The sequence below is a fragment of the Trachemys scripta genome, chromosome 6, assembly GCF_013100865.1.
Source record: "Trachemys scripta elegans isolate TJP31775 chromosome 6, CAS_Tse_1.0, whole genome shotgun sequence".
Taxonomy (NCBI): domain Eukaryota; kingdom Metazoa; phylum Chordata; order Testudines; family Emydidae; genus Trachemys; species Trachemys scripta.
The window spans coordinates 113,675,228-113,690,023 of NC_048303.1; the positions used below are offsets into that span (position 1 = coordinate 113,675,228).

The following is a 14,796-nucleotide window of genomic DNA, read 5'->3' on the forward strand; positions in this document are numbered from 1 at the left end:
TAAAATGCCCCTGATGGGCAGGGGCAGTTAGGGTAACCTTGGAAATGCCAAAATGTACCATCTGTGATGGGCCACAAGCTTTCCATCTGCTCTGCAAAAGCAAACATGGAAAGTTATGGTCTCATGGTTAGAACATGACACGGACTGCCAGAATTCCTGGTTTCTAATCCTGACTAGCGGTGTTGCCTTGGATTAAACCACTTAACCCATTGTGCCTCAGTCTGTCCACCTGGGAAATAAAGAAAGGTTGACCTATTTCACTTCAGCACAGGAGGGTTCAACTGATAAGTGGTTCCAGATGCTCTGATGAGACACTACTGTAAACCCAGAGGAAGGTCTGTTGTTTGTTGCCATGTCAGTTCTTGGAGTTGCCGTGTTTATAGGACTGTTACAAAGTCTTGTCACCAGAGGTGAAAATGTGACTTCTGGCCAACAGCCTAACAGAAATACTTACAGAGTGTGAAGCATGTGGGTGGTCGGTTTGGGGGCATTTCTTAAGTCAAGTTCAAGAACTTGTTGGCACAGTTGTGTGGGGGCTTTGTTGTTCTTCCCTCGGTCAGTGCAGTTCTACTCCAGAAAGCCATCCTGTTCGCTCCCACAGGGGTTCCATAGTCACACCCACTCTCGTGGGTTCTGGGTCACCTTTGTTTGGCTTGCAAGTCAAAAGCCGATGATGTTCCTAGCGACTCATACTAACATGATCTACAATTCTTTAGTTCCTAGAAGGCCTAACCATGATCAGATCTCCATTGGGCTAGGCACTGTACATACAGCTAATAGGAGGAGAAAAGTGGTAGTATTATCCCCGTATTACAGATGGGAAGCAGAGGCACAGAGCATGGAAGAGTCACTTGCCCGAGGTCACAGAGATTGTATCCAGGTCTCATGTCTCCCAGTCCAACGCCTAAGGTGCACAACCACCTCCCTCTGTCACCTTATGAGTTTCCACTCAAGTCTTCCGCACTGATGAATCCAAATGTGGCTTTGTTCTTTCTGCCACCCCGGTTCTGTGTCCCGTTGCAATGGAGTGGTGATTCCAATGTTGGCTTTAGAGTCGGAATCTACTGGCAGTGTGGCATCGGCTGGCTATGCCTGAGGATCTGGGCTCTGTCCCCTCAGTTCGCTTAATTCTCTCATTTTAGGGGCGTACCTGCAGTGGTTGACTTTGCTGCAATGCGTGATGCTGTGAAGAAACTGGGTGGAGACCCTGAAAAAATTAATCCCATCTGTCCTGCTGATCTAGTAATTGATCATTCCATCCAGGTGGATTTTAACAGGAGGTAAGGAAATAAAACAGATTTTATTTTCCATGCTTGCTAGGAAGCCAGGGCCAGCTGGTATTAATTAGCGTAGGTTCATTGAAGCTACACTGCATTATGCAAACTGAGAATTTGTCTCCTAGCATTATAGAGGCCAAAGACTGATTAAGTTAGACTGTTTACTACAGTGGGCTATGTTGGCACAGTTCTGAGAATGGGGTTGTTAGCTCATCGCTGCCTTGGTGAAAAAGCACAAAGCATTGGTTTTATGTAGGGGGGAAGGAAGGAACAGCGAACTGGAAACACTAGAATACTTAATCTCCTTTTAGTGAGCTCCTTTGCACCTGTATAGCGCCTCGCTGAAATCCGTGGGACTCTGAACAGGCATAGGGGTCCATCTGCACAGAATTCATTGCAGTATCGGGAGCTTAGAAATCTACCTACTCTCCTGCATTTCCTAACTGAAGTGTGTGATATCGTCCTGCTTTCTCATGTCATCCCCTAGTTCTCTTCTGTTTTCCAAACTCCTTAAATTCATCATACTCCAGTTGCCTTACCCAGTAACTTCTTCCATATGTGTTACTCTCTGTAGGAAATAATATTACAACTGCCCACTTGAATGAAAACAATACAAAAAGGGAGGGGGGGGAATCTTAGAATCTAAGAGCTCTCCGACTTGAAGTTCAGAAGGGACCATCATGATCATCTAGTCTGACCTCCTCTACGTTGCCGGCCACAGAACCTCACCCACCCGCTCCTGAAATAGACCCCTAATCTCTGGCTGAATTACTGAAGTTCTCAAATCATGTTTTTAAAGACTTCAAGTTACAGAGAATTCACCATTTACACCAGTTTAAACCTGCAAGTGAGCCATGCTGCAGAGAAGGCAACCCCTCCCTCTTCCTCCCCCCACCCCCTGGGTCTCTGCCAATCTGACCTGGGCGGAAATTCCTTCCTGACCACAAATATGGCAGTTACATCCTGCGATGTGGCGCAGCAGGTACCTGGGAAAGAATTCTCTGTAGTAACTCAGAGCCCTCCCCATCTAGTGTCCCATCTCAGATTGGTTTTTTTTGTTTGTTTGTTTTGTTTTGTTTTTAAATAAAAGATTTTGATCCTATTTGTGGAAATAAGCCTCTTGACAGATTGATTTGTTTGTAAAATATTCCCTCCATGTGATTCTTAGAAAAGCAGGTTTCTTTTAAACCTCAAAAGCCATATGGATACAAATCTCCATTGGCAGTGACCCAGCTAACTGAAAAGATCAGCAGTTTGTCCAATATTCCCCCCCAGATCTTGACTTGGATCATTTGTCTGAGATCTGCTCCTCGTTAACTTTTAAACTGCAGTCTTAAAATATCACTGAGAAAAGTTCAGGAATGGATTTCAGTTTGGAATTACATGTCCGAAGGGTGGTCTCTGGAGTATATGTACATGTTGGTACTGATCTGTTTAAATATACTCCTCTTCCATTTAATTTGAATCTATATTTATTATGAGAGCTGGTTGGAGGAAAAGTATATTTTCCTGTGAGAATTTTTTGTGACAGTGAAAAATGTCATTTTTGTCAATTTAATTGAAAAATAGAAATATTTGTGGTTCTTGTTTTTACAAAAGCCCAATATTTTCAGTGGAAAAATAGTGTTTCACAAAAAGTAGTTTTTGATAAAATCCCATTTTAGATGGACAAATTTCTCAAAAAATACAAAAATTGCTGACCAGCTATAATTGCTGTTTAGTTCTTACACAGTGACCACAAGGTGCTACGTGGTTCAGAGAGTATAGCAGTGTTCCTGATCCAAAAAGAATCACTTCTTGGGGATTTTTTGTTTATGTACAGTTGCTTCGTATATTTGTTTAGAAGTACAGGCTTGAACTGTAGTGTATATTCCAGATCAGTATTAGCATATCTTCAATCACAATTATTGGCATCAGCTTCCTTTACTGCTATGCAGCTTGTGTATAATTTAGGTTTTGAAAACTTTCCATTGCTTTAAGATGTAGACTAGACTTTAGCAAACTGCAAACTTAATGCCTACATTCGGTATGGGATTAACATTTGAGCCAGATGGTAGGTATTACTGTTAAGACTTATTAAGCCCTTTTCAACATTTGCCTTTAGCTCACTGCTGCAATTGCTTGAAACATATAAAACTGATCGGCATTATGAGATACAAGTGCTCTTCTGTTTTCTCTTTCACCATACGCACACATCAGACCACACACTAAATTCAGTTGGAGACTTGTAGCTCTGTTGTTCATTTATTCACTTGCAGGTCAGACAGTTTGCAGAAGAATCAGGAGCTGGAGTTTGAAAGGAACAAAGAAAGATTTGAGTTCTTAAAGGTATGGGGAAAATTTCTCCTCTTTACATGTAGCAAGATCGGATGAATCCACTCCTTTCACTGTTCCTGTGTATTGTGTATTTAATATTTGGGGCTCTGATTCATTGTGTTTCAGTGGGGTTCCCAAGCTTTCCACAACATGAAGATTATTCCTCCTGGCTCGGGAATTGTCCACCAGGTGAATTTAGAATACTTGGCAAGAGTGGTGTTCGATCAGAATGGGTACTATTATCCAGACAGCCTGGTAGGCACTGATTCGCACACTACAATGATTGATGGTCTGGGAGTGCTGGGCTGGGGTAAGTGCACTAAAGTTTTATGAACTGGTTGGCTAGGTTATGGCTTGTCTTCCTATCAAATCACATATACAATAAAATGACTAAGTACAACAAACTCCTTTGGGTCCAGTTCAGAGGACCCTATAAATCAGGATTTTGTAACCTGTTTTCCTATTCCATACCCAATGATTGTAAGATAATAGACAAATCACATTTCAGTCACGTGTCAGGTCGTAGGGGGATGTGCTTGTGCTTTTATTTTTAAATATTCTTTACTGTGGGTTTAAAATGTCCATGGATAGTGGTGAGGGAGACGGATGTAAAATTTTCAAGAGCATCTAAATGATTTGGGAACCTAAGTCCTATTGAAAGTTTCACTGGCTTTCAATGAGACCCGTGAGTGTAAAATCACTTTGATGCTTTTGAAAATGTTTACCTGGCAACAGTAACTGTAAAAGCAGTGCTGGATCAAAGACTCTGATTCAAAGCCTACACTGATGAGAGGGGATGAAGTACATCAAAACAAGGTTTGATCAGTCTTTGCCAGTATTTTAATACCAGATGTTCTTTGCTTGGACAATAATGGGACAATGCTTGCCAGAATAGCAAACAGAAATATGTTCCTAGCCAATGGTAGACAATAGAAGCTTTGCAATTTTATCTGTATAAGTAGATAGTCTAGCCGAAGTATTTTGTAGTCATCCCTATACCTAGTATAAAGAATACCTGGGGAATATTGCAGTGATACTTCAGGTGTAGTGTGAAAGCACCTACGAGTCCCTTCGTTAACCAGGATTCCATCAACCAGCATGCTAGGCTCCGTACAAACACAGAACAAAGTGTCCTGCTCTCAAAGAAAGATGCTCATAAAGTTTTCAGTCACACACAGTGTAAGTCGTAATATATGTATCTACTTTACATAGTGCTATAGATTAAAATCTGTATAAGGAGTTTCTGTATCTGCAGCCTTGATAATACAGCACTACATCAGCTCATGGTACTTGGATTGTAAGTTCTTTGGAGCATGGGGACCGTCTTTTTGTTCTGTGTTTTTGGGTCCTGGCCTGTGACTGGGGTTTGTCGTGCTAGCTCAATATAAATCATTAATAATTATTACGTTGGGAAGATTCTTTATAACCATGGCCTCATCTTCACAAGGAAACTGTTACAAATAGAGTTGAAAAACAATCGACTAGTTGACAACTTGAGAGTGATCAGGCTGCTGGTGGGCTGTGACCAGTGCCTAGCACCAATATTGTCTTTCTGTTTCCTGGTACTCCCCCATCTGCCTGTATCCATTTGCTGACTCTTGGCTTGCACTTGTATTTAAGCTCTTTGAGGCATGGGCCATCTTTTTGTTCTGTGTTTGTACAGTGCCTAGCACAGTGGGCCCTGGTCCATGACTGGGGTTCTAGGCGGAAGGTACTAAAATAATAAAACCCTGACTGCTCAGTTGTGCTCAGCAGGCATGGACCAACTCTTCTGCAACTAGCGTTTACTCAGGACCAGCTATCCCCGTGTTGAGCCCAACATGTGCTTGTCTGCACTGACCAGCCAGCCTCATGTCCGCTAACCTGACTGTGTTTAAACATGATTCAATTTCCAAATGACAGTGAGCCCCCAAGGGCTAGAAACTTTTTTTTTTTTTTTAAACAAAAGCTTGGAACAGCGTAAGAATATCTAAGAAATATCCCCTAGGACCAGCTCACTCCAAGCCCTGCTGTGTGGTGACTTCTTTTCCCTTATTTGCAGTAATTATTATTTCACTGGATAGTTAACTTTCAGCATGCATTGCTTCATCTAAAAAATAAATAAATCTGCTTTTGTCTTGCCAATTGGATCCAGGTGTTGGTGGCATTGAAGCAGAAGCGGTGATGCTGGGCCAGCCAATCAGCATGGTGCTTCCTAAAGTGATTGGTTACAAGTTAATGGGAAATCCTCATCCCCTGGTAACATCCACAGACATAGTGCTCACCGTTACCAAGGTAACCAACATCAGTGCCATGGGGGATTTCTTATAATGGGCCATAGTACAGCATGTGTGTGCCTGGGGTGATCTTAGAGAGGCTGTATACAGCAGCCTTAGGAGTCCCGTCTCTGGGGCTGCCATCTTGATTTCATCCTCTGAGACCCAACCATGCTGGGCCTGGGCTGCAGTAGTTCTACAGCTCCTTCCCTCTTGCCTGCTGATCAGCCGCACCCGAAATGGGGTGGAACCAGCATCCAGTCCTGCTCCCTTCCCTCCGCCCACCTATCTGATTGGATGGGACAGGAAGAGCTGGCACTGCACGGGCTCTTACAATTCTCGTTGGTGTCCTGGTCGAGTTTGAGACCCAAACCTACTCCCATTGGTGCTAACAGGAATTTTTTGCCATTGCCTGCAGTGGTAGCAGAATCGCGTACGTATGGCCTGTTTGGCATGGTTTTTTGAAGCTCTGTTACACACCAAACAAAACCCTGGTCCCAAATGGCCCAGAACTTTGAGGAAGCCTGGCTTCTTGTCTGGAGCAGAACCCTGTAGGCCCGAACTGTCTCTAGTGCGTATGGCTAATGCAGTCGGCATTCCGCAGATTAGCAATGGCGTTTGAGTACCTTGGTTGGTTCATGTATTACAGCATCTTCGCCAGGTCGGGGTGGTGGGTAAGTTTGTGGAATTCTTTGGGCCTGGCGTAGCCCAGCTGTCAATTGCTGATCGAGCCACCATTGCCAATATGTGCCCCGAATATGGAGCAACTGCAGCTTTCTTCCCAGTCGATGAAGTCAGCATCAGGTACCTGATCCAAACGGGTAAGTGCAAAAAGAAACCAGAACTTGAAGATCCAGATTATAAACCTGGGCTCTGACAGTTAGTGGTACAGGGCCTAACTCTGGTGTAACTCCATTGACCAGAATGGAGTTACTTCAGAATCTCACTGGTATGAGAGAGATCAGAATCAGACCCATAGTGCCATGCATTTGGTCCTCGCACCTTCCTAAACCTTAACCTTGGGCTCGGCAAAGGATCCATTTTAAATAATGTATATGAGCTACTGTGTAGGGTGACCAGATGCCCTTTTTAAAGGGACAGGCCTGTTTTTTGGGGATTTTTTTTCTTATATAGGCACCTATTACCCCCCACCCCCGTCCCATTTTTTCACAGTTGCTATCTGGTAACCCTACTACTGTGTGTCTCGGGGTTGAGCCCTTATGAACTCCAACATATGAAACTTTCTGCTTAGAAAACATCAAGAGTTCAACTCCAACCTTGGAATGCAAGTAACAGTCCCAGTTAAGTGGGACTGGGATTATCAAAGATCCAGTGACTTTTCTCTTCTGGCTTTTCTAGTTAAACATGAAGCTGATGCTAATACGATCTATCCCGTTCAAGGCCCCGTTCTGCATACTTAAAATGCCCCAATTTCTTTGTCTTGACTGGTTCTTATTTAGCTATTTCTGGATTTCATTTTAGGTCGTGATGAAGAAAAAATTAAGCACATAAAGAATTACCTTGTGGCTGTGGGGATGTTTAGAGATTTCAATAACTCTGCTCAGGATCCAGATTTTACCCAGGTAGAGTCCTGATCATCATTTAATCTTGTACCTTCCTTCCTTTATTTCTCTCCTACAGGTACACCCCTTCGCTCTCCTCTCTTTCATTTTATTTATTTTTGTTGTTCTCAGTTTCCTCTTTTTTAAAGAGGAATTTTCACAAAGCAAGGAAAAAATTAACAGGACTCTGATTTTTGTAATCTCATTCCCAAAGCACGTCCTGGTCCATTCCGTGACTGTATAGGCCAGAATTTGAGGCAGCCTCATGACCACACAGAAAACTTGAGGGAAATGCTGTCCAGCCATCTCAACCCAGTTGATTTATAATAGGGTGGCATGGATTTAAATGAGGACAGAACTTGCCCCCAAATATCTCTTAATAATTAGCAAACAAGGCAAGATTAAAGGGATTTGATCCTCTCTGAAATCTTGTAAATTTTCTCTAATTGCACAACTTTATCTATAAACCCAACTATCAAAATGGTGAGCAAGAGGCTACTGGCGTGATCTTGTGTCCTACCCCTGTGCTAGGATTTCCCAGAATGCTTCCTGATGCTAGGAATTGTCTTGAGGGTGGGGGTAAAATTTTCAAACCACCTCAAATCTGTTTGTTTTCAAAAGTGACTTTGACACGTATCGTATTGGCTTTATTTTGAAAGTCAATGAGACTTAGGCTCCTATGTGCCATTTTGAAATGGGGACTTGAGGGGACTGTGAAATTTTTTCCTTGGGAGCTAACAGTATCTGAGCTTGTCATTCGCTTCAAATGGCTTTGAGAAATTTTGCCCTTAAATGTGCCTTCAACTCTCTCATGCTGTCGGGAGAGAGTTGAAGGCACCGATTCAGTAAGGCGCTTAAGCGCATGACTAGTCAGCGGGACTGCTTGTGTTGAGCATTGCTGCATTGGGACCCAGTGTCCTTTAGAGCAATATATACTACATTATTTGGCTCATTCCTTGGTAGTAGCTTAGAGCAGTCCTGTTCCTCCTGTTGAACAGGTTGTGGAGCTGGATCTGCATACCGTCGTGCCTTGCTGTAGTGGGCCCAAAAGACCTCAGGACAAAGTAGCTGTGTCAGAAATGAAGAAGGACTTTGAGACCTGCCTGGGAGCCAAGGTAAGGGCACGTGGCATTGCAAATGGAAAGAGGTTTGTCTTCTAGAAGCTATCTGTAGTGCTTAGTCACTAGACAAACAGGTCTGCGTCAATCAGTTCAGGACACTTTGTGTACAAATGACCTTGCATGAATGTTGTTTCCTGGTTATTTTCAACGGTAGCCTAGAAGATAACGCTAAGGAATAAGTATTCTAAAGTGGTGGTTATGGGTCATGGGTAGTCCATGGATCTGCTCCTGGCCCATTAGTGAAGTGTTTGCAGTATTGACTCAATCTGATAATGGCATACCAGTCTGAGACTGCAGGTTTCCAGAAGTGCTTTTTGCCCAGCTAAAATAAAAAAAAAATCCTAAATGCCTTTTGCAGTCCATCCCGTTAAAAACAGCAATCAATAGAACTGCGTCTAGGATTTTGATTAGGACCCAAGTCTAAACACCCCTAAATTCTGGGGACTCTCAGACCTGAATCCAGATCTAAACTTTACAGCTCAGGCTTATTCCCTGTAAAAGCCAATACTTATGAAGAATGCTCTGGTTTTCAAATCCAGCTGAACGCTCCAGGTTTGCTATGCCATTCAGACTTTCTATCCCAGTCCGTAGCATTGAGAAGCTAGTTGTCTCCCCTTTTTTATAAGACTCAACCTTTTGTCTAGTCAGCTAGATCTTGACACAAACTTCAGACCACTCAGTGCTAATTGTATGAAATCTTGGGCATTCGGGCCAAAATCCCAGGTTTGACCTGAGTGACCCGGCTCAGGGAGTGGGGTGGCTTCCTAGATCCTGATGCTGTGCGCTGATGTACAGTCTGATCTGGGATCCAAGAGACACAGGAGCAGAGTAAAGGAGTTCTGGTGTCTTCCTGTGCAAAATCCCACCCTGTGTTCTACTGCAAGAGGCTGTAGATCACCAAGGGATGAAAGGGTAGTATTGGCCCCAATTAAGCAAATGTGACAGCCTCCATGTTGGTTGACATGCTGGGGACAGAAGCAGGAGCATCCCGAGTTTAAAAGCAAGAGCTGCTACGTCTTGTGCTGAAGCTGTTACACACTCATCTTCTGTGGCTTGGGCACGAGGGGGCCTATAACACACAGTGTGTCACCAAACACTTTTCCTTCCCCTTTTAAAATACAGCTGTTTTCTGGTACCATTCTGTCTCCCTTTCCCAGTTCACACACTAACCATCGTCTCCCTTTGTTTTGATTGTCCCCCTTTATAGCAAGGTTTCAAAGGGTTCAATGTCGCCCCGGAACGTCACGGTGACCGTGTGAAGTTTGTTCATAACGGCTCTGACTTTGAGCTCACCCACGGTTCGGTGGTGATTGCTGCCATTACCAGCTGTACTAATACCAGCAACCCCTCGGTTATGTTAGGAGCTGGTAAGTGTGTCTGATCATTTGCCTGCAGCAATTTCTCTGTAGCTTTTAGGTCTGGGTCATAAAAGCAAACCCCATTGTCATTGAAGGAATCACATCCCTTTATGCCAGAGCTGAAGTTAGCCCATAGAGTTGGCAAGAGGAATCCAGGGACCAATATTTGGGCTGATACCTGGAAACTCTGGCTGCTAATCACATGTTTTTTTCCTTGCGCTGACAAGTCTATAAGTGCGGTAAGTTTCATTTTGCACTAATTATCACCGGCCTCCGCTCTCTCCTTCAGGCGTTTGATGCAGTGCTAAGCAAGGGTGGTGTCAAATTGCTTTGTCTGTACGGTAGCCTAGATCAGGGGTTCTCAACCTTTTTCTTTCTTAACCCCCAGCTCCCCCGAAGATGCCATAACAACTCCACGGCCCACCAGTGCCCCCAACAACTGTTTTTCTGCATATAAAAGCCAGGGCAGTTGCCTGGGGCCCCACACCACAGGGGGCCCCGCAAAGCTAAGTTGCTTAGGCTTCGGTTTCAGCCCCAGGTGGCGGGGCCGGGCCTGGGCTTTAGCCCTGCACAGCAGCGCTTCAGCCCTGCACAGCAGCGCTTCAGCTTTCTGCCATGGGGCCAGTGAGTCTAACATTGGTCCTGCTTGGCAGATCCCCTGCAACCTGCTCACAGCCCCTCAGGGGGCCCTGGACCCCTGGTTGAGAACCACTGGCCTAGATAATGTATGTTTCAGTCCTGCTGCCATTCAAGTCAATGGTGATTTTGTAATGGATTTTAGCTGGAGGCTAGGCTCATGTATGTGTTGGAATTTGCATTGAGCTGCATGGTACACAGTCCCAAGAACAGCATTCTCTTCAGTTGGAATTGCTCAGTCCCCGAGGTTCCTTGTTCTAGATCTAGTACTCTGATAGCAATGATGAAACTCTTCGGCGGTCATTGGATGCTTCTGTCTGATGCTCACCCTCCCATTCATGCCCTGGGGGAAAAGGGAAGAACTTCTCACTCACGTTCCTGGTTTCAGTTTCTTGTTTCCTTCTCTTCTCTTTTCATCTTTGTGCCAAATGCTGGCTGGCCGCCATGTTTGTGCATGTGCCAGAAAACCTTGGGTGAAGGAATGGCCTCATTTTGCCCCAGTTCTGGCTCCCCTCCAAAGGCACACAGAGGTGACTCTGCTGTTCCTCTGTGATTGGAGCTGTGGAAGGACATTCAAGGTCAGAACCTTGCGGGAGAGGGGATGAAAGAGAGCAGGCAAGTGGGTGTAATTTGTGTAGTTGCTCCAGGACCTGGTTGTGGGTGCACTCCTCCTCCCACCCCCCTGACCCTGCCACACTGCTCCTGCCAATCATCTGGGTGTAGGAGGGCAGTTGTGCACTTGTTCAGGACTGGCCAGAATAAAGATGCACGTTCACACTGCTGTTGCAAGTTGCACATTATGCAGCACTCAGGTGGTGGACATGTTTGGTTTGTTTTCCAAATAAAAAACAATTGCCAATATTCTAGGCTGAGCGGGTAGCAATGTTTGTAGTTAAGGCTACCCATTTTAAGACCCTCTTTTCAGTTGCTTATAACTTTGCCAGACTTAAAAGGTTTGGCTAAAACAGTTCAGCCCAAGCAGCCTTAATTTGGCTCCCTTGTGCATGTGCATTAGGGTAGTTGTCAATTACGTTGTCATATATTCTCCCTCACTCCCAGGATCCCTGCCTCATTCAGTGCGCAGGATGGACCAGCCCTGGGGATGAAACAGGGTTGTGTAATAAAGGAGACTGTCTGTCTGTAAAACCTGGAGCTCATTTGTTGCACAAGTTGGAATTTGGGGAGTGAATGAGGCAGGGAGCTGCAGGAAGAGGCAGGATGGTTTCGGGAATTGGAGTCTGTGCCTGCCTTTGCAACAGAGTTCCTATGTGATGCTGAGCAAGTCACTTAAACCAAACTATTCACATGTGGTCACTAACTGTTCTTCATTCTTGGCTTGAGACCCTGGGTCTGATTTATAGAAGTCCTGAGTGCTTACAGCTGCAACTGAATCAATGGGAGCTGTGCTTTGAACATATAAAGTGCTATATAATAAGTGTGCTGGGAAATTGGCTCCTAGACATGTCAAATTGGGCACCCAAAATCGGTGGATGATTTTGACCTTAGTCTCTCTCTGCCTCAGCTCCCCATCTTTACTAATACCTCTCCCAACCTAATGGGTGTTGTGAAGATAAATTCACTAATATTTATGGAGAACTCAGACATTATAGTGATGAGTGCATAGAGAAGCCCATGAGGAAATGGATAATTGTCTTCAGTGTGCAGTAAATAAGGCTTGGGACCACACATTGCACAATAAGGAGAAAAGAAAATATCGAATAGCTGCTCATTCAGGGAGCACCATCCATCCCATGCACTGAATGAGGCAAGGGTCGTATGGCAAAAATAGTGATCGTGCAATTATAAAGATTGTATCATAATACGGACACGCACGGGAGCCGAATTAAGATTTGCACAAGCAACCTTAATTCTGTCACTACCTAACTTTTGAGTGTTGGTTTGACTTGCAACCTTAATAATGTTCTTTTAACAGTTTTGTGTGTTTTTAAATATGTGCCATTTTCAAACTGGGTGTCTAATGTTAGGCTCTTAGGCCCAGATTTTTAAAGGTATTTAGGTGATGCTGTACTCAGCGTCGCAATGCCGAACTAATTTAGGAGCCTAAATCTCTTTTTCTTTTCTCTCTTTCCCCCCCTCCCCAAGGGATTTAAGCACTAGGGAGTAAATTTAGACTCATGCCTCAATCCCTTTTGCAAATAAGATGTAGGTTCCTAAATCAGTTAGGCATTGCTGTGCTCAGCATTGCAAAGCCTAAATGGCTTTAAAAAAATCTGGGCCTTAGTTTTATCTGAGCACCTCAGTGTAGCCCAATTTTCAGTTTCTGAGCACCTGCAGCTCCCATTGATGTCTCTGGACGCTGTGAGCGCTCAGCACCTCTGAAAGTTGGGACATTTTTTGTTTAGGTGTCAAGCCTAAATAAAAGCCTTCAATTTGATCCATTAGTGTTATCTGCAATGACCTGGTGGTCTGTTTGCATCATCCAAACTGACCACGGCAGCTAGCAAAAACTAGCCACCTTTTGTTAGCAGCCTCATCGGAGGGGTCACAGGTTTTAGAGACACTGAGCTGTCCTCTTGCCCCAGCGACACAGAGGTGGGCACTGATCCAGCTTGCAGGGCTGCTGTGAATAAATGGCAGGCTTCAGTCTCCAAAGCTGTCAACTCTGTACCATCAGCACTGAATTCGCCTGTCCACAGACAAACAGTTTAAAAGGAATAAAATGTCCAAGAGAAGAATTCAGGCTCTGGGTAATATATTCTTGTTAACAAGCTCTAAGAGCTGGACTGTGATACAGTGCTGCTTTGAAAGGGTCACACTCCGAAGGCAATTAGATAATGCTGCTTAAACAGGCTACACGTTGTGAGACCATTTGCTTACATCAAGGGGCCAGATGAACTTATGCCAGTAGTTAGTTCAGCCCTGGCTCACCAGATTGTCTTGTGTGGAATGTTTTATGGCTCCTCTTCCCTTGTTTAATGCCTAGAAATAGCTCCTAAATTGATCAAGCACCTTATCTTATACTGGTATTCTTCCCGTGTGTGTGTGTGTGTGTGTCTTTGAATGTAGCTGCACACAGCTTTCCATGGAAAATGAAAGAAACCAGTACCACAGTTCACCAAAGCATTGGGAGTCATGGAACTTAAGCACATGGGTTGCTGATTCAGAACAGTCAAATGGCGGAAATAGAATCTCTTCTGTTTCAAGCTATTCAAGGAAGCCATCAGACGATTTTTTGGTGGTGGTGGTGGTGTTTTTTAAGGTGGATTGTGCCATTGCCAAGAACAATCACAGGTGCCCTTTGTGTTTTGCAGGATTGCTTGCAAAGAAAGCTGTTGATGCCGGTCTGACTGTGAAGCCATACATTAAAACCAGCTTGTCCCCAGGCAGTGGGGTTGTCACTTACTATCTGAGGGAGAGTGGAGTTATGCCTTACCTTGCTCAGCTAGGGTAAGAGGGGATTTCATTTTAGTCTCAAGGCTCGTTGATGCCTATTTCCCATAATCCTTGGCAAATGTAATGACTGGGCAAGCAAAGCATTTGCAGCAAGTGATGGACCATAAGACAATGATGGGTGTCCACAGTTTGAAAGGCATAGCTGAGCCCTTCGGGCTAGATTCTCGACTGTGTAACCCAGCCCGCCCCATTTGCTCAGCTGGCTATTGGAGCCTTCTATTTCACTAAAGGCTACTTGTTGTTAGGCAAGGGAATGGCTTATTTCTTAAATGTAATTGTTCTAAACAAGTATCTCACTTAAGACTTCTAGGTCAGGAATTTGTCCTAAGCCTTGGCTGATGATAAACATATGGTCTCCAGTATGCATCGTTGCAATCACATGCACTAATGACTGTTTGCATGCAAAACATTGTACTCATTGCAATTGTGTGTGCAAGTTAGGTGCACAAATTTATGCGCCTATCTATATACACTTTTTTTTTTTTTTTTTTTAGAAGCAGCAAAAGAATGCAAATGACCATCATAGTTTTCTCCTCAGAAAACTGTGATGGTCATTTGCATTCTTTTGCTGCTTCTAAAAAAAAAAAAAAAAAAAGTGTATATAGATAGGCGCATAAATTTGTGCACCTAACTTGCACACACAATTGCAATGAGTACAATGTTTTGCATGCAAACAGTCATTAGTGCATGTGATTGCAACGATGCATACTGGAGACCATATGTTTATCATCAGCCAAGGCTTAGGACAAATTCCTGACCTAGAAGTCTTAAGTGAGATACTCGTTTAGAACAATTACATTTAAGAAATAAGCCATTCCCTTGCCTAACAACAAGTAGTCTTTAGTGAAACAGAAGGC

At 44.0% G+C, this 14,796-nt stretch overlaps 1 protein-coding gene across 4 annotated transcripts in view; it reads left to right on the top strand.

The window, feature by feature from the left end:
• ACO1 (aconitase 1) overlaps positions 1–14,796 on the top strand; it is a 46,050-nt gene that overhangs the window by 18,440 nt on the left and 12,814 nt on the right. For all 4 annotated transcript variants that reach the window (XM_034773452.1, XM_034773451.1, XM_034773454.1 and 1 more), the window contains exons 4-12: positions 1,143–1,280; positions 3,536–3,605; positions 3,720–3,903; positions 5,728–5,867; positions 6,498–6,669; positions 7,331–7,431; positions 8,409–8,525; positions 9,739–9,898; positions 13,798–13,933. In XM_034773452.1, the coding sequence (XP_034629343.1) occupies positions 1,143–1,280; positions 3,536–3,605; positions 3,720–3,903; positions 5,728–5,867; positions 6,498–6,669; positions 7,331–7,431; positions 8,409–8,525; positions 9,739–9,898; positions 13,798–13,933 (1,218 nt within the window). The remainder of the gene's footprint in view (positions 1–1,142; positions 1,281–3,535; positions 3,606–3,719; positions 3,904–5,727; positions 5,868–6,497; positions 6,670–7,330; positions 7,432–8,408; positions 8,526–9,738; positions 9,899–13,797; positions 13,934–14,796) is intronic.